Source organism: Mesoplodon mirus (genome assembly GCF_964341445.2).
Source record: "Mesoplodon mirus genome assembly, chromosome: 18".
NCBI classification, from domain to species: domain Eukaryota; kingdom Metazoa; phylum Chordata; class Mammalia; order Artiodactyla; family Ziphiidae; genus Mesoplodon; species Mesoplodon mirus.
Window position 1 is genome coordinate 17,263,033 of NC_138994.1, and position 22,971 is coordinate 17,286,003.

Below are 22,971 nucleotides of genomic sequence, written 5' to 3' on the forward strand. Positions count from 1 at the left end.
TGGAGTAGGTTTCCAATCTGACATGGTAGATTGAGCTAACATAGAACCACTCTTACTACAGTCACTTAGAAGTGCTATGTAAAATACAACAAACATTTAAAATGTAGCTAAGCATATAAGAAAGAAAAGGGATAACAGGACACCAGAATCAAAGAGGGACCCTAAAACCAGAGCAGAATAGGCTGCTGATGTCGTAGCAGCCCTGGGGGGTGTTTATTGGGCCCTGAAACAGGCCCTAACAATAATAGAAGTCTGGATTTTAATGAAAATGTATAGAATTGAAATAGAAATCCCCTCAAAGGGCTATTCCCTGGTAAAAGGGGGAAAAAAAAAAAGATGTGACAAAATCTCCCCCATGAAGCCAGAGAAATGGCGAGGAAGTTTATCACTGCCCCACACCATGAGGTGTTAGGGGAAGTCTCCCATGAGCGATTGAAACATCTGAGTTTGAGATCTGTAATTATAATACCCACTTTCAGGAATCCCGAAGCCAGCACCAGGCTGGTGATACTCCTGGAGGTCCTTGCAGAAAGAAAAGCAAAACTTTTGTAGAATGACCCTTCCACAACGCAGGCCACTTAGAATCCTATGATTTCCACAAATGATGAGCTCGTGCTGAGAAATTACTAAACATACAGAAAAATCATAAGGAAGAGTCAGCTGTCACAACAACAGGAGGATTTCCAACATTTTAAAACTTCAGATAATGAGATTAAATATAACGTTTAAAGTGATTGAAGGGCTTAAAGAAAGAATAGAAATCAAGGAAAGAATAAGATACAGTACGTTTTAGAGACTTTTTTAGAAGAGCCAAATAAAATCTCTACAATGAAAACTCTAATGATTGCATAAAAATCCCAGTGGAAATGTTAAATAGCAGAATAGACACACCACAAGAGAGAATTATATGAACTGGAAAATAGATCTGAAGAAGTTAAGTAGAATTAGCACAGAGATCCAGAGAGATGGTATAGATGGTATTGAGGGAAGGGAAGTACCAAGCTCAGAGGATGGGAGGAGGGGCCCAGGCAGAGTCGGATGGAGTTCCCAGAGGGATCAAGAGCATCTTAAAAGCAGCTTGAGAGGAAAAGACAGATTACTTCCAAGGTTCAGCAGTGATACTCAGCAAATGTCTAAGTTGTAATAGTGAGGCCAGACCACGATGGGATAAAATCTTCAGTGTGCTGAGGAAAATAAGCTTAGTTTTCAGTGACCAGCTTATCATTCTATAGTGAGAACAAAATACAGGCATTTTTCACCAAAAGAAAAACTAAGTTCATTCACTCACAGACCTTCATTGTACTTCAGGAAGAAGGAAACTAAACCCAGGAGAGAGAGACAAAAAGAAATGGCGTACAGATACGGCAGAAATGTGTGGTAGAGCTAAATCATCATTAACTTATAAAACGGTGATCATTACTGACTTGAGGAGAGTTAAAAACTGAAATCCTGACAAACAAACAGTGGAAATGAGAGAGCGGATTATCTGAATTAACACATTCTAAGATCTTTGAACTGTTTGGGAAGAGTGGGAGGGATATTGATTTGCTTTAGATTTTCTGAGTCAAGTAGACATATTAAAATGTTAAGGATAGGGCTTCCCTGGTGGCGCAGTGGTTGAGAGTCCACCTGCCGATGCAGGGGACGCGGGTTCGGGCCCCGGTCCGGGAAGATCCCACATGCCTGCAGAGCAGGCTGGGCCTGTGAGCCATGGCCGCTGAGCCTGCGCGTCCGGAGCCTGTGCTCTGCAACGGGAGAGGCCACAACAGTGAGAGGTCCGCGTACTGCAAAAAAAAAGAAAAAAGTTAAGGATAGAGATAGGATTGGAAGCCTTCAAACCAATAGAGGGGAAATATCCAGAATTATAAAAACGAGGTCGTTTCACTAGAAAAAAGAACAGAGAAAAAATGTGGTAGGCAGAAAGCCCTAAAGGTAACAGAACTAAATCCACACGGATCACAATGAATATAAACAGAGCAAAAGTGCCAGTTAACGACAGGCCTCCGGTTGGAAGACAAGAGCGAAGCCCTCGATGTTCTGTGGGAGTTTCACATCCAGCCAATTACCTGACGAGTTCTTCTCAGGCCTGCAAGGACTGGAAAAACGTGCCTCCTGTGGACCTTTCTCCAGAAGCTGGTGGGAGGTGTGCTTCACCAAGACAAGGGAGTTTTCTGGGATCCAGGAAACGAGATTCCCCCACAGGCAGGCTGTGGGAGAGCCAGGCTGGAATTCCGCAGGAGAGAGATCTCCAAGGAAGAAAGACAGAGCCCAGAGTCACCCGATGGATTGTTTGAGCGTGTTTGGAAAAGTTAGGGATAGCTATGTGATAGAATTCTCAATCTGTACACGGGTTGTGTGTATCCACAGAGCACACTCGGTCCAGCTGCGGGCCACATTTACTCCATTCCAGCACATTAAGGTTGTTTCCGTCAAAGCTGCAGAACTGTCGGAAGGATGGACTCAAGGTAGGGGTTGTCAGGGGACGGGTAAGAAACAGGAGGTCAGTAGGTAATGTCCACAATTAATAACTTAGGAATTAGAGGTGCAAGCATATTGTTTATGTATATGGGTAAATACTCAAACTGCTAAGAAACTAGAAAGTGGTTTTCTCAAGGGAGTGCTGTTGGGACAGTAAGACAGGGCACTGCTGTTTTGTGTTGTTAAGCCCTTTGGAACGCTTCGATTTTTTTTTTTTTTTTAAAGAATTTACTGGTTTAAACCAACACTGTTCAATAGAAAGTGGCCTCACTTTCTATTGAAAGTTTTTTTTTTCTCATGGCCTCAGTTTTTTTAAATGTAAAAAGGAGCAGGTGAAATTAATTTTAATATATTTTATTTAAGCCAGTATAGAGCCAAGACATTGTTTGAACATATAACAGATGTAAAAGACATTAATGAGGTAGTTTGCATTCTTCGTAGTAAGGCTTTGTAATCCTCTCTGTGTTCCAGCACATCCTGATTCAGACGTCACATTTCAAGTGCTCAGTTGCCAGATGTGGCTGGTGGCTGCCCTGCTGGGCAGGGCGGGTCTGACCCAGGAAGGATGGAGGGTTTCTGCTCCGTGAGGGTCTTTAACGATATGCAGATCGACATTCAAGAAGCCCGTTCTGGAGAGTAATTTCTGACCCTGGTTTCTTCCTTTAGCCCAGACACCCCTACTTTAAATTCTCCACTGACATTTAGAACTGTTCCATATTCCCAGGAAAGTCATAGACTTGACGGCAGAAATTAGTCCTAAGCTTCTCTCCTGGAAGTTGTTTCCCTCTTTCCTCATAGATACTGTTTCTAGCACTGCTCTGAACCTTCTCAGATTTCTCCACATTCTCTTAGTGTAGTGATCAAAACTGGACTTAATATTGTCGAAAGGCTGACTGACTCAAAACAGAACAGCAGGACAGATGGCCTCACCTTTCCAGATAGCACTTGCTTGTTCTTGCTTGTTCTCCGAAATAGTGTCGTTTTCGCTTGTCAGGTCACTGTCCTCTGTGGAGCAGCTCTTTTTCTGAAATGCTTCTTTCTCTTGGCTTTGTGAGCATCAGGAACTTGGGGTGTTAAGATTGAAGGTTGAAGTATTACTGTTTTAAAGTCTGTTTCTTAAGTGGTTATTCTACCTGGATTTCTGGAACTCAACCCTCAGATTTCAGTCAGTGGAAAGCTGTGAAGGGTTTTTTTGTCATTGTTGTTTTTTATTTTTGACTGCGTTGGGTCTTCGTCCTGTGGGCGGGTTTTTTCTGGTTGTGGCTAGCAGGGGCTACTCTTCGTTGCGGTGCGCAGGCTTCTCACTGCAGTGGCTTTTCTTTTTTTTTTTTTTTAAGAAGATGTTGGGGGTAGGAGTTTATTAATTAATTTATTTATTGTTGCTGTGTTGGGTCTTCGTTTCTGTGCGAGGGCTTTCTCTAGTTGTGGCAAGCGGGGGCCCCTCTTCATCGCGGTGCGTGGGCCTTTCACTATCGCGGCCTCTCCCGCTGCAGAGCACAGGCTCCAGACGTGCAGGCTCAGTAGCCGTGGCTCACGGGCCCAGTTGCTCCACGGCATGTGGGATCCTCCCAGACTAGGGCCCAAACCCGTGTCCCCTGCATTAGCAGGCAGACTCTCAACCACTGCGCCACCAGGGAAGCCCACAGTGGCTTTTCTTGTTGTGGAGCATGGGCTCTAGGCGCACGGGCTTCAGTAGTTGTAGCACGTGGGCTCAGTAGTTGTGGCTTGCGGGCTCTAGAGTGCAGGCTCAGTAGTTGTGGCGCACGGGCTTAATTGCTCTGCGGCATGTGGGATCTTCCCGGACCAGGGCTCGAACCCGTGTCCCTGCCAATCCCCTGCATTGGCAGGCGATTCTTAACCACTACGCCACCAGGGAAGCCCGAAGGTTTTTTTTTAAGGGTGCTAGGATTGATTTGTGTTTTGAAGCTATTGATAATCCCCTCCCTCCCATTTCTTTCATTATCCTATTTTTTTATATAACTCTCCTGAGAATCAGGAAAGGTCTGTAGAATCAATGGGTTTTTCCACTCCACACACACACACACGCACGCGCGCGCCCCCTTGCCCTTTTCCTTGCTTCTCTTCCCACTTCCCACCCCTTCCAAAGAAGACTCAGTTTTCATAAAAGCCACCGTTGTGTAAGCCTAGTCTTAAAGCTCTGTTAAAGCTTGAAGTGAAGGAAGCACATCAGGGTGATAACAAGTAGGGCAGGGCAGGTGTCTCCCCATCCTCCAGCCTGCTGCTGGGTCTCCATCCCACTCCTCCAAGACCCTGGAAAAGGCACCGGCCTGCGGGCCCTGAGCTCCACCACTCGCGGTGTCTGCGCCTGTGGACCTCGGTCACCCCCGGAACTGTCATTTTAGACGGGGGGCCGCCGGGGGTGGGGAGGGGAGGGGAGCTGAGCCTCTGGGCCAGGCCGATGACTGCAGTCCGTGTGCGCAGACTTGTGTGTGATGGGACCCTGCCCTTGAGCCGTGGGTGGTCTGCTTGGGGGAGCAGCTCACATATGCAGAGGTGGCTGCCAGACGAGGGTCTCTTGCTGGGAACTGGCTGCTCATGACTTTTGGGGCTGAAGGGAAGCGGGCGCAGCGGGAGCGGAAGCCGGGCCCTGCGGCCTGCCTGCGCCCGGAGAGGGCGGCGGGGGTGGCCTGGCGGCCAGACTCCAGGGTGCCCGTGGGACACCAGCCTCGTGGAGCTGCCAGGCTCTGGCTCTCGCATGGCCGGGCTGGAGGCACCTCCCTGGGTACCTCGCAGCCTGGACTCTCCAGACTGCCCCTCAGCAGCTGCCGCCACACCTAACTTTAAAGTCTCAAAAAGAGGCCCTTGCCCATCCCGCGTCCCCTCCACCTGCCTCTTCCTTTCTACTCCCACCAGCCTCTCTGGTCCCTGCTTCCTGGGTGGCCAGTTGTCCTCCAGCGTGGGCGTTGCTGACCACTGCTTTCGGCCACCTGTCCCTGTTCCCGCGGGTCCCCCTGCAGCCTCCGCCCTGGGGGACGCGTTTGAGTGCTGTCTGTTTCCCGGGCGCTGTGCTGGGGCCGCCCCGTGCCAGGCAGGGCTGGTGAGCAGGGAGCAGCAGCGCTGGACAGGCGGTCAGAGAAGGGCTTCCTGAGGGGGTGACATCTGGACAGAGGCTTGAGTCAGCTGTCTGGGCAAACGTAAAGGCCGTGATTGTCGCCGTGGCAGCCCCTTGTGTGTAGCTGCTTGTTGCACTTCCGCCCCCCTCTTCTCTTGGCTCCTCATGGCCTGGTGTTTTGCTAGCACCAGGCACAGCGTTTGGCGTCCTGGTAGGTATGCAGATTGTTGAATGAGTGGGTGGATGGATGGATGATCCACTGTCGATGGAGTGAGCAGCACATGACAGGTGTCAAAGGAAGCAAACCCAGACTTCCTACAGGGCGGGCTCTGCCCCTGCCGAGCCCCTGAGAGAGGAGAGGCAGGTCTGAAGCCCAGGCCTGAGGAAAGCCAGGTTCACGTTAAACACCTTCTGTCATGCCCTCTCCCTGTGTGGTTCATTTCACAGCTTCGTATATTACCTGCCATTTCAGGGTAGTTCAAACTACTGATGGGTGAAGTGAACTCTGAAATTGCTGGGAGAGCATAAGCGGGGTGGGCATGGGAGGGCAAGAGAACTACCATTTCCATTACTTACCACATGCCACGTACGTCCTGGGGCCTAGATCTCAACCCATCTCCACAGGCCTGCTGTCCCCTTTGTGTGGCTTGGTTGGACCTTGAAGGATGGACCGTAGCAGAGTCCTTGAGGGCGTCTGGATACACCTGCGGGAGGTGGGAAGGATTCTTCAGATATGCCAGTCTGGGGTTGTCTTCTGGTTCTTCTTTAGATTTCTGGTCCAGCAGCCTGTTGGCCAGCTCTGAGGCCCCAGGGATTAGAGAAATAGGGACAGCCCAGGTAGGAGAGATAGGAAGGCTGAGATGTTTATAGTAAAAGGTGTACCGCGGGCTTCCCTGGTGAAGCAGTGGTTAAGAATCCGCCTGCCAATGCAGGGGACACGGGTTCAAGACCTGGTCTGGGAAGATCCCACATGGCGCGGAGCAACTAAGCCTGTGGGCCACAACTACTGAGCCTGTGCTCTAGAGCCCGCGAGCACAACTACTGAGCCCACGCACCTATAGCCTGTGTCTTGCAACAAGAGAAGCCACCGCAATGAGAAGCCTGTGCACCGCAACGAAGAGTAGCCCCCGCTCGCGGCAACAGGAGAAAGCCCATGCGCAGCAACGAAGACCCAACACAGCCAAAGATAAATTTTAAAAAGAAAAAAGAAAAGGTGTACTGCGTACCCCTGGCAAGTCTCCAGCCCTTCTCAAGCAGGTGTGCTGACACCCTAGTGCGTCCATTGTAATGCGTTAGTGTATCTCAGTGGTGCTGATCACTACCATCCTTAGGAGAGCAGAAAATGGTCACCTTCCACGCTCTGGTGGCTTAGATGACGATGACGCTGGCGTTTCAGTCTTTGGAGGGGTTGTGACCGTGCAGGCCCGAGCTGAGTCTACAGTGCCAGTAGGTGTTTCCTCCTCACCTCTCTCCAGTGGGTGGTGGTGAGTCCTTTCCACTTTCCCAGCCATGCCAGTTACCACAACTCAGCCCAGAAGCGGACTGCTAAGTATTTGTGCTTCATTTTGTTAGAAATCTTTGCTCAGAAAGCTGGCTACCTGATCCTTCCCTGACCTAATTCTAGTGACATGGGGTGACTGAGAAAAGGAAGGCGTGACTGTCAAGGTTGGCACTGGGGAGTGGCGGGGCCAGCCTGTCTGTGTGGCTCTCAGTGGCTGTGGCATCGACAGTGGGGACCAGGCAGATCCAGAAGGCTGTCAGCGATTTGGGACCAGCTGGCTGTTAAGACCGTCATTCAGTGATGCGAGACCCTGGCTCGCTTTCCATCCTAGGGGTCTCATGTCTCTTCCTCCTTGGCTTCCTGTGCCTTCATCAAGCTCCTGCTTCTGGGGTAGGGGGCGGGCAGGGGATGTTTGCAGCACCCACCCCAGTTTGTCTTGGAAAGATGTAGTTTTGGAATTGAGGAAAATAGAGGACCAGCATTGTTCTGACACAGTCATTCTGGGGAGGGTCATGAAAGCTCCTGCCCCTCTGCTGTGGATCCCCCTTACCTGCCTGGGCGTGGCTCAGGGAATGGGTGGGGTGGGGGCTCTGAGCCCACAGGTATGATGAAAACAAAACTGCATAGGGAGATGAGCCACCCTGCTCCCACACCCCACCTCAGTGAGAGCCTGACCCCTGAGGAAGGACTCGGCCTTGGACCAGGGGTCTGGTGTGTTATTTTTACTGTCTTTTCCTCCCATATTTGCATTTTTAAAAATAGCAGTGCTGAGTGAATCCCTTTCAGTCTGAGTCTGTTTCGGAAGGTAGGGTGTATTTTGCAGAGAGCGTGGCTATTGGTTAGCAGCTGATTCTCAGTTTGGGAGCATGGACCGCGGGAGCCGCAGACATTCTGGGTGGAGATGAGGCTCGGTGTCATGAGCCACTGCGGGGATGAGTCCCCAGCTCTGCTGACTAGAGGTGACATCGTTTTGAAGATGATGTCATTTTTCTGTGGGTTTGAAGAGGGGAAGGTGAAGAAAAGGGAGCGGGAGCGTCTGTGAGCCGAGGTCCTTGCAGTCATCTTGGAGGATTTGGATCAAGCAGTGACTCGCCTTCCTGCCAGGGCAGTTCTTTCTCAGACTCAGAGTTCTTACAGGAGAGAAGAGCCACATCTGATGCACCAGCTCCATCCCATCCAGTATCCCAGCTCTAAAAATCACGTTCTTGTGGCCGCAGCATGGGCCTAGGAGCTGCCTTCCTGCCTGGAAGTCTTTATGGTGGGAAAACCATGTCCCCCAGGTGTCCAGGATATGTACTGGCAGGTTCTGCTCTTTGCCACCTAGGCAGCAGCTGGCCTGGGTCAGGTCACAGGGCTCTTGGTCAGCAGGGTCTGGGGCTTTGTCCTTGGTGTCTGTCTGGAAGCTGATCTAGACCAGGGTCTGGACCACCTGAGCAGAGGTCAGAGTTGGGGCCACATCGTTTAGGGGACCTGGTGCCTGTGTGTGTGTTCAAGGGCTGAACCGCAGGAGGAGTGTGTCAGGGATACTGAGGGCCGGGTATGAGCTGAACCTCACTTTGTTCATTATTTTAATCCACCTTGCTTTTGCATCTTGATCCCCAGATTTTTTTTTTTTTTTTTTTTTTTCCGTACGCGGGCCTCTCACTGTTGTGGCCTCTCCCGTTGCGGAGCACAGGCTCCGGACGCGCAGGCTCAGCGGCCATGGCTCACGGGCCCAGCCGCTCCGCGGCACATGGGATCCTCCCAGACCGGGGCACGAACCCGTATCCCCTGCATCGGCAGGCGGACTCTCAACCACTGCGCCACCAGGGAGGCCCGATCCCCAGATTTTTATCTTTAAATTTTAAAAAAATTAAAAACCAATGTCCCGAGGCTTCCCTTGTGGCGCAGTGGTTAAGAATCTGCCTGCCAATGCAGGGGACACGGGTTTGAGCCCGGGTCCGGGAAGATCCCACATGCCACGGAGCAACTAAGCCCGTGCGCCACAACTACTGAGCCTGCACTCTAGAGCCCACATGCCACAACTACTGAAGCCCGCGCACCTAGAGCCTGTGCTCCGCAACAAGCGAGGCCACTGCAATGAGAAGCCCGCGCACCGCAACGAAGAGCAGCCCCCGCTCACCGCAACTAGAGAAAGCCCGCGCGCAGCAGTGAAGACCCAATGCAGCCAAAAATGAATAAATAAAATTAAAAAAACCCAAAAAACCACAAATGTCTCTAGTAGTCCTATTTTGTTTTAGAAGAAAGGGACGCATACTGGTTGAAGTAGAGCTGTTTTTACCAGGCTGGTTATCTGACTTGCCCAGCGAACGTTAAGAAATAGATTCCTGGCTTCACCCAGAGATTCATTCAGTAGGTTTGGGGTTAAAAAAAAATCAGCAATGTGTATTTTTGAAAGAGTTCTGAGGGTTCTGATAGTTGCCTTAAAACCTAGTCCTCCTCCCAAGGGGCCTGTCAAGGCTGCCTCCGTTCTTCTTCATAATCCTTTGCTATTTCAACACTGATGAGTTACATATCTGGACTTCTCCACTCTGGTTTTATGGGGCCGTGGGGTGGTTTCCATCAGTTTCCCTTCCAGACCAAACATAGCGGTGTGTGTCGGCCAGAACGCTACCTTGCAGTCGCTGATTTTAGGGCTTGATGTCTAGAGGTGGGCATCCAATAGTTCAAATACATTTTATCTTTCACCTTCAGGAAATGTGTCCTCCTTCAGATTTGTGATAATATGAATTCTGGCTGAGAAGTCCTTCTACGTCGGACCTAGAGGAGCTCGGAGGAAGGAAGGAAGGAAGGAATGAAGTTTCGTGCTTAATCATACAAAAAAGAGAATCAGGCCAGGGTCTTGCGTGCTGGTGTCTGTTCACTGGTCACCCCCTCTCCCCAGACGGCTCAGGGGCGCCGTGGGGCAGTGAGGCTGGCCTGGTGCCAGGAGGCGGACTGGGGAGAGGCTCACTTGGTGCGTGCCAGCCCTGTGCCCACCCCTGGCACATTGTTTCCAGGACCCTCCTCCTGAGGGGGCTGTGAGGCCTGGATGAGGTCTGTGAGGCACTTGGACGCTCCTTACCCTTCCCTCCCTCCCTCCCTCCCTCCACACTCACCCGGGCCTGAGAGCACCTCCTGCTGGCCCCCTGGCCCATGCGGTGCCACCTCCTCTGATCGCACCTCCTCCAGGCAGGCACCTTAGTGCCACCCCGCCATCCAGCTGAGCGCACCCTCTCCCACTCACTCTGGTTCTCTCTTAGCTGTATCTGCTCATCGCTGAGGTGGGTGTGTCTGCAGTCATTAAGAGGGGAGGAGGGCTTCCCTGGTGGCGCAGTGGTTGAGAGTCCGCCTGCCAATGCAGGGGATACGGGTTCGTGCCCCGGTCTGGGAAGATCCCACATGCCACGGAGCGGCTGGGCCCGTGAGCCATGGCTGCTGAGCCTGCGCATCCAGAGCCTGTGCTCCGCAACGGGAGAGGCCACAACAGTGAGAGGCCCGCGTACCGCGAGGAAAAAAAAAAAAAAAAAAAAAAAAAGGGAGGAGAATTTTGACCCTATAAACAAGAAGGTGGTAATTTGCATACTCTAAGATTTCCTGTGGGTTTTCTTGAAATAGCTCCCCGATTCTAAAATCCTTTCAATTTGTAAAAGACTTTTTTAGTAATGATATCTAACTCAAGAGACACCTGTACGTTAATTTTTTTAAAATAAATTTATTTATTTATTTGTTTTTATTTTTGGCTGCGTTGGGTCTTCGTTGCTGTGCGCAGGCTTTCTCTGGTTGCGGCGAGCAGGGCCTACTCTTCGTTGCGGTGTGCGGGCTTCTCATTGCAGTGGCTTCTCTTGTTGCAGAGCACGGGCTCTAGGCGCGCAGGCTTCAGTAGTTGTGGCACGTGGGCTCAGTAGTTGTGGCTCACTGGCTCTAGAGTGCAGGCTCAGTGGTTGTGGCACACGGGCTTAGTTGCTCCGCAGCATGTGGAATCTTCCTGGGCCAGGGCTCGAACCCATGTCCCTTGCATTGGCAGGCAGATTCTTAACCACTGCGCCACCAGGGAAGCCCTGTACATTAATTTTTGTATCTTGTTTCTGTCTTTGTAGATGTTATTTTGTGTACTTGTTTTCTCCAGCTGAGCTCTAAGTTCCTGGGGAGAGAAACTGTCAGGGGCCTGGTCCAGGCTTTGCCCTGGTGCTCCTGTCCCAGGGCCTTCTCAGGCCGTGTGCACCAGCGCCATCTTTTCCTTTCAGCCACCCCCCTTGGGGGTCTCTGGAGATTCACTTTGCAAATGGAATACCCATGTGGCCCCTCGGCAGGGACAGGTGCTGGGCAGGTAGATTCCAGGGCTTCTGGAGACGTTGCAGGGGATGAGCTCTGGAGCTGGAAGGGCCCAGAGCTTGTCCAGCCCAGGGCTGCCCATGCCAGGTGATGCCCAGGGAGGTGACAGGACTTAGCGCATGCAGCTGGGGAGTGGCAACACCGTGGCCTCTGCAGGACCTGGCTCTTGGGCCGTATGGCCAGCCGCAGCCTCGTCTCACTGTGCCTGCAGGGCTGGAGGGATGCTTCCTCCCAGCCTCAGGGATTCTGCTTTTTCATGGTCAGTCAGGTTTTTAGGACTTAACGGTCAAACCAAGAGGTAATAGCGGCCCCCAGGAGCCATTTGGTCTGTGCCAGAGTTGCCAGGCCAGTTGGTGCTTGAGTGATACCCTGTACCCAGGATGGGTATCCATTTCATGCCTTGAAATAGTAACCACAGGTGTTTGAGAAACAAGCAGAGGTTGGTGTGGGTTCAGGGAGGCTGTGTTTCTTCCTCATGGGGTCCCTTATAGTTGAGAGTGGGCTTGACCTGCCCCACTGGACTCAGATATAGTCCCTTTTAGCTATTTCTCCTCCCTTACTGCCTTTAAAATGCCAGTCAGAATAACCAGGATTTGGAGATAAGTATCAAAATCACTTTAGGAACTTTTTCAGAATGCCTGTTTTCAGAATACCATCCTGGGGACTGTGGGCAGTGAGCCTGGGATGGGGCCCTCCTTCCATCTTGATGCCCCTCTGTTAAGAGCCACTGTTACGTGAGGACAAGGTGATGTGCACGTGGGTCACCTGGAGACCTTGTTAACCTGTGGATTCTAAGGCAGCTGGGCTGGGGCCTGGGAGTCTGCATTTTCAACGAGATCCAGGACGATGCCCCGGGGTAGAAAGGGCTGTGCAGAGGGCCACGCACGCCAAATGAGGAAGGACACTAGCAGATCCAGGGCTCTGGAATCCTGGCGCCAGGTGGCCTCGGACAGGTCACTTACCTCTCTGAGCCTCCAGCCTCCTCTGTGGAATGAGAGCTACCACAGCAGTACCTCCACGTGGGGCTTTCCCCTGCACAGCATGGGCTCCATGAAGGTCTATTCGTGGGATTACCAGCCTGGGTCATCGTTCTGTGAACTCACCTGACATCAGACACGTGGGGGTTATGGTGGGGGTCTGGAAGGCAGTGTTGGGCTCTGTCTGCACCTGGACCATGGGCTTGCTCTCTGCTTACTCCTGGGGATGGATGCCCAGCAGCCCGGCCATGAGAACAGACAGGAAGTCATGCTGTTTACTCTTCTACCTTTTAGTCATACCTCTTGAGTAGGGAGGCCTTCTCAGTCTAACGCTGCCTGTCTGTACCCTCCTTTCTAATCCGGGAGTCCTAGGCTGTTTTGTCCTTTTTAGAGCCAGGTTGATAAGCCCGGGGCCAAGACACTGGGTGTAGTGCTGGGTTCTTTCTCCATGCCAGCTCTTGCTACTGGAACGCATATTGCTGCACCCCAAACACTGCAGCATCTGCAGAGACCCAGCTCTGCTGCCTGGGCTCCAGCTGGCCTGGTGCCAGGCACAGCTCCCCGGTCCTTCCCCCTCACTGAGCAGGCAGTTGGACTCAGTCCCCTTGGGCAGGCTGTGCCTCTGGACCATTTCAGCAAGCTGGCAAGCCGCAGCTGCAGTTTCCAAGCAGTGATGCAGTCATGCTGCATTGCTGGCCCTGATTACAGGCTTCAGGACTGTGGTGTGCCATCAGAGAGAGGGGTCCCTGGGGACAGGGCTACCCCTGGGGGTTGAGAGTACAGAGGCCTGGCCAGTTTTCATCTGCAGGGGTCAGGGGGTGGCATCCCTTGCCTGCATCTCTGATGCACATTTCCTTTGCAGCCTGGCCCTTCCCGCCTTCCCCCACCTGCCATTTGGAAACAGGAATCTTTGTCTCTCTACCCAGCTCGGCAGTGTATTTACTTGTGTAAATGTTTTGAGGTATTTTCATTTTGTCTCCCCCATCTAAATGTAAGTTCTGTAAAGCCAGGACACGTACCTATGTGTTTGTATTCTTGTCTCATTCTGAATCTATGGAAAACACTAAAAAACTATTGAATTGATTGACCCCAGTCTTTGGTTTTAGCAGAGCTTCTGTTGAATGGTTTCTGTAGCGCGTGATTGACAGAATTTTCCAGTTAGGGGCACCAGCGTTTGTCTTTTCTTCCACTGCCCAGGCATTTCCAGCTCTCCTCCTCCCCCTGGCATGTGAGGCCCTCTGGCCATTTGTGTTTGCTGGTAAAACCTTCGATCCTCAGGTGGGCAGCTTGCTGATGGCTGGATTTTTAGGGACTCAGTCACATGATGGTCAACTGCTCTGAGAAAGTCATTACACTGGCATTCGCTAGACTCACTGGCCAGTCATATCCCCAAATCCATTCAGAACTGGAAGTTGGAAGAGGAGCCCAGCTCCAACCCACAGTTAGTACCATTTCCTGCCACTCCCAGGTTCACTCTTCTGAAGGCCAACTTACTGACATTTTAAGTAATGTCAGAAAGAGTTAAAAGTTCCCCACTCCCACAGTATCTGTGTGTGAACGTTTAGATCCTAGGGTTTTTGATTGTTTGCTTGTTTGGGGCTCTAGACCAGCTTCTGACGAGAAGAGATGTCTCGCTTTGCTTGTAACTGGCTGAAGCCCTAGCTAGAGGGAGCCAGCAGAGCAGATAGGCAGGGGTGGGGCCCTCAAACTTCTTGAAAGTGACCCGCCATAGAACATACTATACATCGTGACCCAGGACACATGTATGTTATATATGCGCCTGGAAAAGTGTTCTCAGAACAGTACCTCAGGGCTTCACTGCTGGCGCAGTGGTTGGGAACCCGCCTGCCAATGCAGAGGACACGGGTTCGAGCCCTGGTCTCGAAGATCCCACATGCTGCAGAGCAACTAAGCCCGTGCACCACGACTACTGAATCTGCACTCTAGATCCTGCGAGCCACAACTACTGAAGTCCACGTGCCACAACTACTGAAGCCTGTGCACCTAGAGCCCGAGCTCTGCAACAAGAGAAGCCACCGCAATAAGAAGCCCACGCGCCGCAACGAAGAGTAGCCTGCCGCAACGGGAGAAAGCCTGCGTGCAGCAACGAAGACCCAACAATGAAGACCCAATGCAGCCAAAAGTAAAATAAATAAAACCAAACCAAACAAAACAAAACAGTACCTAGCCTTCCTGTATGTGATACACCCAGTGTTGGCCATGACCCACTAAATTGATCTCATAACCCACTAATGGGTCACAGCCCTCAGTTTGAAAAACACTGCTTGGGAATTCCGTGATGGTCCAGTGGTTAGGACTCTGCACTTTCACTGCCGAGGGCCTGGGTTCAATCCCTGGTCGGGGAACTGGGATCCCTCTGGCCAACTGGCACGGCAAAAAGAAAAAAAAAAGAAAGAAGGAAAAACTGCTCTAGGGAGCATTCCATTCTAGGATTTCCAAGGCTTTTTCAGAATTCTGCACTGTGGGATAAACTTCCCAATCTGGCATCTTAGCTTCTCTGGCCTCCAAATTGTATTTGCGTTGGAGGGAGGGAGTTAATATCCCTGGGCCTGCCCCTCCCCTTTCCCCACCCATCTCTATGCCAGATCCTTCTAAATTCCTTAAAGACTGTGTGCATTCCTTATTTTACATTTGTATTCTTCTCTAGCCTTGAATCTATAGGAAGCACTGAAAAAATTTTCGATGACCTCAGTCCAAGGATTAGCAAAGTTCTATTGAATAGCTTCCTCTATTCTCACCCCCTAGACTGAGCTGGGCTTCTCAGCCAGTGACTAGCATGTCCCCCATTCCATCTTGGCTTGGAGTGCAGCTGGGTGGCCACCGCAGTGAGCTGGGGTGCTTGCAGCCAAGTAGACCCAGGGGCAGCGGGACTGGGGCCTTCTTCAGCATCTGCGACCTCGGCTGAGGGAGTGAGAGGGGGTGGTTAGGAGGCCCTGAAGTTTCCCCACCCCACGCCCCATTGACCACTGTCCCAGCTCTAGCTGTATGAGAGGTGGGAGGGATGGTGTTTCTCAGATTCTTTTTACCCCTTGGGAAGTAGCAAGCCTTTAGAAATTTCCAGCACTGGTCTCACCTCATTATATTCCTTTCAGGAATCTGTTCTTTGAGTCCTGGCCTAGGTAAACAGCCTCATCTCCCGTGTGTCTGCTGGCCCTGCCACTCCTCTCTCCTCTCCCTCCCCAGGAAGGGCCTGGCTCAGGCCACTGAACACAGCCCAAACCGGGGGCCACAGCAAGCCGTCCCCCATCTCCCACTCACTTGCCAGGGGCACGGTGTGGGACTGGCAGACAGCTCGTCCTTGCGACCCGAGACTGTGGGTGCTGGTACTCCCATTGTCAGTTGAGGATCTGGTACAGCTCATGTCACTCACCCCCAGGGAAGACTGCGTGGCTTTCTTGCTGTGGGTCCAAAGGACACCCGCCTCTCCTCCCCTGTGTTTTGGCCTTGCCGGAGTTTGACAGGAGATGGCAGTGGTGGGCGGGTGGCTTCCAGCCTTGCCGCAGATGCTCAGGCCCCTTTAATGGCCCTCCTTTGCCCGTTGTTGGACTTCCTGCCTCTTCTCCTCTCACACTGGGAGCCCTGTTGGTGGACACTGATCTTAGTGACCAGGCATGAAGCCTGCTTTTTTTCCTAAGGTGGGTGCTCAGCCCCCACTGAGCAGGCCAGCCCTTAGGGCCACCCAATCCTACAGGATGTAATGTTCAAATCCACTTTAAAGTAACTTCTTGTTTCAGCTTCCTTGTATTTTCAACCAATTGATCAGCCTCAGTTTGCCTTTTTCTGTCCTTGGAACATTTTTATATGGTGCATTAGGTTCAGTCGAGAGCCGTGTTAGGAATGAGGGTCGGGACCAGCTCGTCGTTCCTGCTGTGCCGTCAGTGCCAGGAGTCAGAGCTGCAGCTCAGGGAAGCAGTGTGCGCCTCGGGCAGCCCGGGGGGCAAGGGGCAGAGAGTGGGCCTCCTGGCCAGGGCAGAGCTCCTTGGAGCTCAAATGGGGGTGGGACGGAAGTGCTCAGGCCCCCTGCCATGTTGCCTTCCCCCGGCGGTGTCCCCCCTCCTCCCTTTGCCCCTGAATTGCTTTCAGACTTGGAGCACCTCTTTAACTCACATTTCAGAAAGGATCTGGAGGGTGATCCTTTCACCCTCCTCTGGTCTCAGCACCACCAGACTCTCCTGGGAACAGCCTCAGGGCTCCTCAGCCTCAGCACTGCTGACGCTTTGGGCCGAATCAGTCTCTGCTGTGGGGGGCCGTCCTGAGCATTGTTGGATGTTTAACAGCGTCCCTGGCCTCTCACCACCAGGAGCCCCTCCCCCAGCTGTGACAGCCAAGCGTGTCTCCAGACATTACAGATGTCCTCTGTGGGGCAGAGTTGCCCCCAGTTGAGAACCCCTGGGCTACCTGGTCACCCTACCCTGCCCACAGCCAGATGACGCTTTTTTCTTTTTTTTTTTTTTTGCGGTACGCGGGCCTCTCACTGTTGTGGCCTCTCCCGTTGCGGAGCACAGGCTCCGGACGCGCAGGCTCAGCGGCCATGGCTCACGGGCCCAGCCGCTCCACGGCATGTGGGATCTTCCCGGACCGGGGCACGAACCCACATGCCCTGCATCGGCAGGCGGACCCTCAACCACTGCGCCACTAGGGAAGCCCCAGATGACGCTTTTAATGTGACCCCTGCTCAGAGACCTGCAAGCGCTCCCGTCACTCAGGACGGACTCTCAGGTCCTTCCCTGGTGCTTTTTCTCTGAGGCCCGAGATGCTTGGCCTCGCCTCCTGCTCCCTGCTGCTCTGTCGCAGCCCTGCTGGCCTCCGCTGGGCGTCATCCAGGCGCACTCTGCCAGGGTCGTCAGGACGGCTCTTCTGTCTGCTTGGAAAGCTCACTCCCTTAATACACTCAGACCTCTGGTCACATGTCACCTTGGAGCAGCCTTTCCTGGTCACCCTCTCAAAATAAATAACTTGCTCTTGCTCCCCTCCCGTTTCCAGCCTCTCCCCCACACACCCTGGGTAGTGCCTTGGTTTTCTGTATGGCACATAGCACCACCTGACCTGTGTGTGTGTGTGTGTGTGCGTGCGCACGCGCGTGTGCCTGTCTGTTTCTCTGCTGCACTAGAATGGAGGCTGAGTCAGAGCGGGGCTTATATCACCAGTGCTTGTCCTCCCTGAAGCCTGGCTCTCTTCCTCCAGAGCAGGTGCAGGAATCCTCGCCATGCGGGCAGGTGTGTTGTTTGCTACTCCTGTTTCCAGAGGAGGCAGTGGAAGCAAAGGATGTGGGTTCTCGGATTCCACCAGGCACGTCCCGCAGACATGTCACAAAAGTGTCCAAGCACAGGGAGTTATACCCAATCTCTTGTAATAACCTGTAACGGAATGTAATCTGCAAAGGACCCACAAAAACAAATCGCTGTGCTGTACACTTGAAACTAACACAGTATTGTAAATCAACTATATGTCAATTTAAAAACATTTTAAAAGTCTCCAAAGTAATGCATGTTCGTTTTTAAAACCACCTGTAGCCCCTCTTCACTCAGACACTTTAACATTTTGGTGTGTTATCTTTCTTGTCTTGCTTTTTTTTGTTATTCAGAAACCTCTGATAGCTACAGCTCTCCCTCAAGAAATGTTAAACAATAGTTCACCACCTCAGAGGTTGTTCAGAATTCTAGAGCCAATACTGACAGTTAAACTCTATCCACCTTCCACCTCAGATCCCACGCTGGTGACACTTTTTAAAAAACTGCGTCCAGGGTGCACCTAACCAAAAACGTGGCTCTGTTTCATGGCTTAGTTTCACTTTTCAATCTGGCGTTTTCTTAGAGCAGGCACAGCGCCCTCTGGTGTTAGCCTCCAGTGTCTGGTGCCTGTGATCTGGGTGCCTGATCTCTCAAGGGGGGAGGAGCAGAGGAAGGCAAACTGCTGAGACCCGGTGGTGTCTCCCACCTGGCGGCCTCGGCGGGCGCTCAGGGCCCTGATGACGTCCGCAGGCAGAGGCCACCACAGCCTCCTGCCATGTGCCCCAAAAATGAATAGAGCAGTTGTTGCTTTTATAACCAGGGGAAGAATTACTGTCTTTCAGAGGGTGTGGACCTGCCTGAAGTGTGTTTTGCTCTATCCCTAAATCTCTCCTTCGCTGGGGAGGGAGGAGGTTTTTCTGTGGTTAAGCGCATGGACTTGAGCTAGACTGCCTGAGTTGAAGTCCCAGCGGCACCACTTAGGAGCCGTGTGACCATGAACACGTGACTTCTTTTCTCTTTGTCTCAGTTTACTTATCTGTAAAGACAGTGACAGTCTGCTTATTTCGTGGAGTTGTGGAGGATTTCTCAGGTTAAAACACGTGAAGTGCTAGAAAACTGCATGGAGTGTAATACACACCAGCTGTGCTGTCGCTGTGAGGAGAGGCTTCCAGAGCAGAGGTTCCTTCCAGAGCAGGGGTTCTGAAAGCCTTCGAGATGCAGGGAGCACGTGCCCGGAACAGGGAGAGGTGAGGAGGACGTGGGTAAGCGCTGTTCCAGGGGAGATGCCCGGCTGGAGCGGCTGGCGGATGTGGAAAGAGCAGTGCCCGGTGTGGTGGGACGTGGGCACCTGGGAGGGAAACTGGTGAAAGAGCATGGAGAGGCTTGCAAGTCATCCTCGCCCTCCCAGGCGTCCTGTTCTCATTTTCTGGAATTCCCAAGGAAAAGAAATGTAGCCAGAGGGACTTCCCTGGTGGCGCAGTGGTTAAGAATCTGCCTGCCAATGAAGGGGACACGGGTTCTATCCCTATCCGGGAAAATCCCACATGCTGCGGAGCAACTAAGCCCCTGCGCCACAACTACTGAGCCTGCGCTCTAGAGCCCATGAGCCACAACTACCGAGCCCACGTGCTACAACTACTGAAGCCCGCGCGCCTGGAGCCCGTGCTCCGCAACGAGAGAAGCCACTGCAGTGAGAAACCCATGAACCGCAATGAAGAGTAGCCCCCGCTCGCTGTGAGTAGAGAAAGCCCGCGCGCAGCGACGAAGACCCAACGCAGCCAAAATAAATAAATCAATTAATTAAAAGAAGAAAAAGAAATGCGGCCAGAATAGTGGCCCCTGCACCCCTCTGTCCTGCCTGCCACTCCGCTCTACACTGTCATTGTCGTTGTCGTGCAAGATCAGAAGAGCCTGGAGACCCAGCTTCACGTGGAAGGAGTCAGACTCGGGCAAGAGGCCAAGCGCGGGTCAGGAGAGCCACATCCGGGGACACGCTGGCTCACCAGGCCCCCTCCTTGGAACTCGGGGACCTGCCTGCCCCACAGCCTCGCAGAGGTTCTACAGAGGGAGGAAGGAGAAAACCCATCCCTGTCCTTGCCGTGATGCCAGCTTTCACTGGCTGTGTAGTTCCTGCTTCGGCCTCAGAGCAGGAGCCTCAGTTTCCCGTACCCCCTCGGAGGTAGTGAGGCTGGGCCGTGTCCCATCAAAGACTGTGCTGATTTAGGGTCTGCGCTTGGGCCACTCCCTTCCTTTCCTGGCAGCTGTCTCGGGGACTGGCACAGACGCTGAGGTTGGGATGATGTGCAGACTCAACTTGGGTCTCTCCTCAAGGTCCCTGAGCCCGCGAGGCAGCCTGTGCCCGCAGCCACAGCTGCTCCAAGCATGGTGTCACCTCCTGCCCCATGCAGCACTGTCCCTCTCCCAGTGGATTTCCCCTCACTGCAACTTCTGGTTTCTGTGGCAACTTGGAAAGATCTGCAGTTGTGGCTTTTTGAAGTCTAAAATGGGAGCAGAGGTTTGAGACAGGGTGGGACAGCACTGAAAATACCATGTCCCACCCAGGGATTTGGGCCCAGAAGGTTACAGGATAGGAGGTTCTTTGAATTAGAAAAATGGCACTGTCATCCCAGCACACCGTTAGCAGAGTTCCACGTGGCCCCTTGCAGCCTCCTGGGATCTTGGATCCTGAGCTCAGGGTCTTCAGCCTGTGCCTAGGGGGCAACGGAGGCCGGTGGAGTAGTCATAGCACTTAGCGTTGGCTGAGCCCTTACTGTGGGCCTGGCGCCTGGTGGCTGTCTGTGCTTTCACTGCCTCGTTAATCCTCTGAGCCACTCACCCCACCTTTTACACGAGCGCTTCGCGAGGCTGCTTTGCAAGGCTGCAGCGCCAGCGCAGGTAAGTGTCCGGTGTGCTTAACACCGGGGCTCCCTCTCATCTGGAACACAGGCTTGTGTCCCTGTAGGAGCATCTCTGTCACCTGTTGATGGCGGGCCCATTGCTTCCCGTTTACTTTTTTTTAAAGTCACATCCCACTAATAGCAGGGTTTGCTTTAGTCGTTGCCAGGATTTCGGTGCCCTTAAGCGCTTGTCTCCCTTCTCAGTTAGTTCTCCTCTCATGAGGTCACCGTTCCAGGCCCCACGTTCTGCGGTGGAGTGATCTTGAGTGTTCAGTTGGGTGTTTGAGGGAACAGCTCTTCCATCCCCCTAGTTTGGGGTCTTGGAGGTGCCTGAGCCAGGGAGATGGGCAGTCACAGAGATGCACCGGTTCCCAGGACTCAGTGAAGAACCACAGAGGAGCAGCCCCAGGTTTGGGGAGCCAACAAGGAAGATGCACTGGCCCAGTGGAGAAACGTCTCCCGCCTGGGCTGCTGTGGGGCGTCCGGTGCCCGGCAGGGGGAGGGGCTTTGTCGTGGAGGGATGGCTCAATGCTTGCCGCGCAGTTGGCCAGGCTCCAGAAGCCGGCATCCTGAGAGTCGGTTACTCAGCAGCTCGCAGTCCTCTGCGGGGCAGTTGATAAGGAGCAGGCTGTGACTGGCCGGGCAGGGTGGCCCAGATTAGAAGGTGGTGAGGCTGATAGCGGCTTCAGGGTGACCCTCGGCCCAGTGTCACGCTCCTCCTCCAGCCCACCCTGCTCAGCACTCGGCAGCAGGGGTGCAGGGCAGGCAGAAGCTGGAAAAAGGATTCCACTCACAGCAAAATGTTTTGCTCTCTGCAGAATGGGCTGTTAAATCTTTATTTTATTTTATTCTATTTTTTCGGCACGCGGGCCTCTCACTGCTGTGGCCTCTCCCGTTGCGGAGCACAGGCTCCGGAAGCGCAGGCTCAGCGGCCATGGCTCATGGGCCCAGCCGCTCCGTGGCATGTGGGATCTTCCCGGACCGGGGCACGAACCCGTGTCCCCTGCATCGGCAGGCGGACTCTCAACCACTGCGCCACCAGGGAAGCCCCTAAATCTTTAATTTAAATGAGGCCTTACGTGATCTGTCACGTAGCCACACTTTTCAGCGTGATCAGTTACCGCTGGTGAGCACGGTGTTTGCCTTTGGTGCGGGAGGTCGCACCTGGCGTGCTGTCTCCTGATCTGGGTGCTGTTGGAGGGGCGTGTGGGATTTGGCAAAGCCGAGCTCTGGGCTTATGGTTTGTGTGCTTAGCTATACGTATGCTACGCTTCACTAAGAGGTAGGGAGAAGACTGTATCCTGTAGTGATCTGGGGGGCCGTGCTCTGACACCTGTGCTCTCTGTTCCAGTTGAAACTAGAGGACCGCTCCGTGGTGCCCCGGGATGTGGTCCGGCACATGCGCTCCACTGTGAGTCCCGCGTCCCACTCGGTGGGGCAGGGTTGGGGGCGGGGGTGGCCTGGGGCAGGTCCTGGCCGGGTCTGCTGGGTGGCCCCACGGGGCGCCTGCCGGGACCTGGATGCCTTCTCCCCCGCAGGACAGCCAGTGTGGCACGGTGATAGACGTGAACATCGACTGCGCCGTGAAGCTCATTGGCACCAACTGCATCGTCTACCCCGTCAACAGCAAGGACCTGCAGCACATCTGGGTGAGCCCACCCCGCCTGCCACCCCCGCTGACCCCCCCTCTCGGGGCTCTGGTTCTCTCCGCGGCTCCTTCCCAGGCCGGGTGGCCAAGCCCAGCAGTCAGCTCGCTCTCTGCAGCCTCACCATGCTTCTTGTGAGTCAGCCATGCAGACGCGAGGTCAGGACACGGCTTTACGTCTCCAGCAGAGACTGCTGGTTTCCCTTCTCCTCTAATGCTTTTTTTGGAACAAATTTCTTTTCAGTTTACTTTCTTAATGATTTCAAACTTACTGAAAAGTTGTAGGTACCTTTATCCCCTGCAACATCCAGGTTCCTCAGCTGGTGACATTTCGCTGCATCAGCTCCAGCGCCTTTCCTCCCTCCTTCCCCACCTCTCTGTACTCCTCTGTCGCTCTCTCTTTCTCACTCCCCCTGCCGCCTTCTCTCCCTCTCTCTTTCTCCCCTCCCCTTTTCTGAAACATTTGAAAGCAAACTACAGGTATGATGCTATATGACCCCTAAATACTACAATGTGTATTTCCCCAAAACAGGAACACTCTGCTGTTTAACCACCATTCAAAGCCCAAAACGAGGACTTTGACCCATTACTGTCCAATCCACAGACCTCATTCAGTTGTCCCAGCGATCTCCTTTTTCCCCTCTGACCCAGGATTCCATCAGGAACACACACAAGAATTGTCAGCTCTTTGATCTCCCCAAGTCTGGAGAGGTTCCCCAGTCTTGCTTTGTCTTCCTTATCCCGGTGACCCTGAGCGTGGGGCCATCTGACGGTGCCCATGACCAGCCTGGGGCCCTGCGTTCTTGGCAGAACTGCCCCAGAAGTGCTGCTGAG

The 22,971-nt window shown here is 53.1% G+C and overlaps 1 protein-coding gene across 1 annotated transcript in view; it reads left to right on the forward strand.

The window, feature by feature from the left end:
• UBE2O (ubiquitin conjugating enzyme E2 O) overlaps positions 1–22,971 on the forward strand; it is a 59,129-nt gene that overhangs the window by 23,999 nt on the left and 12,159 nt on the right. The window contains exons 2-3 of the mRNA XM_082604707.1: positions 21,844–21,903; positions 22,031–22,141. Of these exons, the coding sequence (XP_082460833.1) occupies positions 21,844–21,903; positions 22,031–22,141 (171 nt within the window). The remainder of the gene's footprint in view (positions 1–21,843; positions 21,904–22,030; positions 22,142–22,971) is intronic.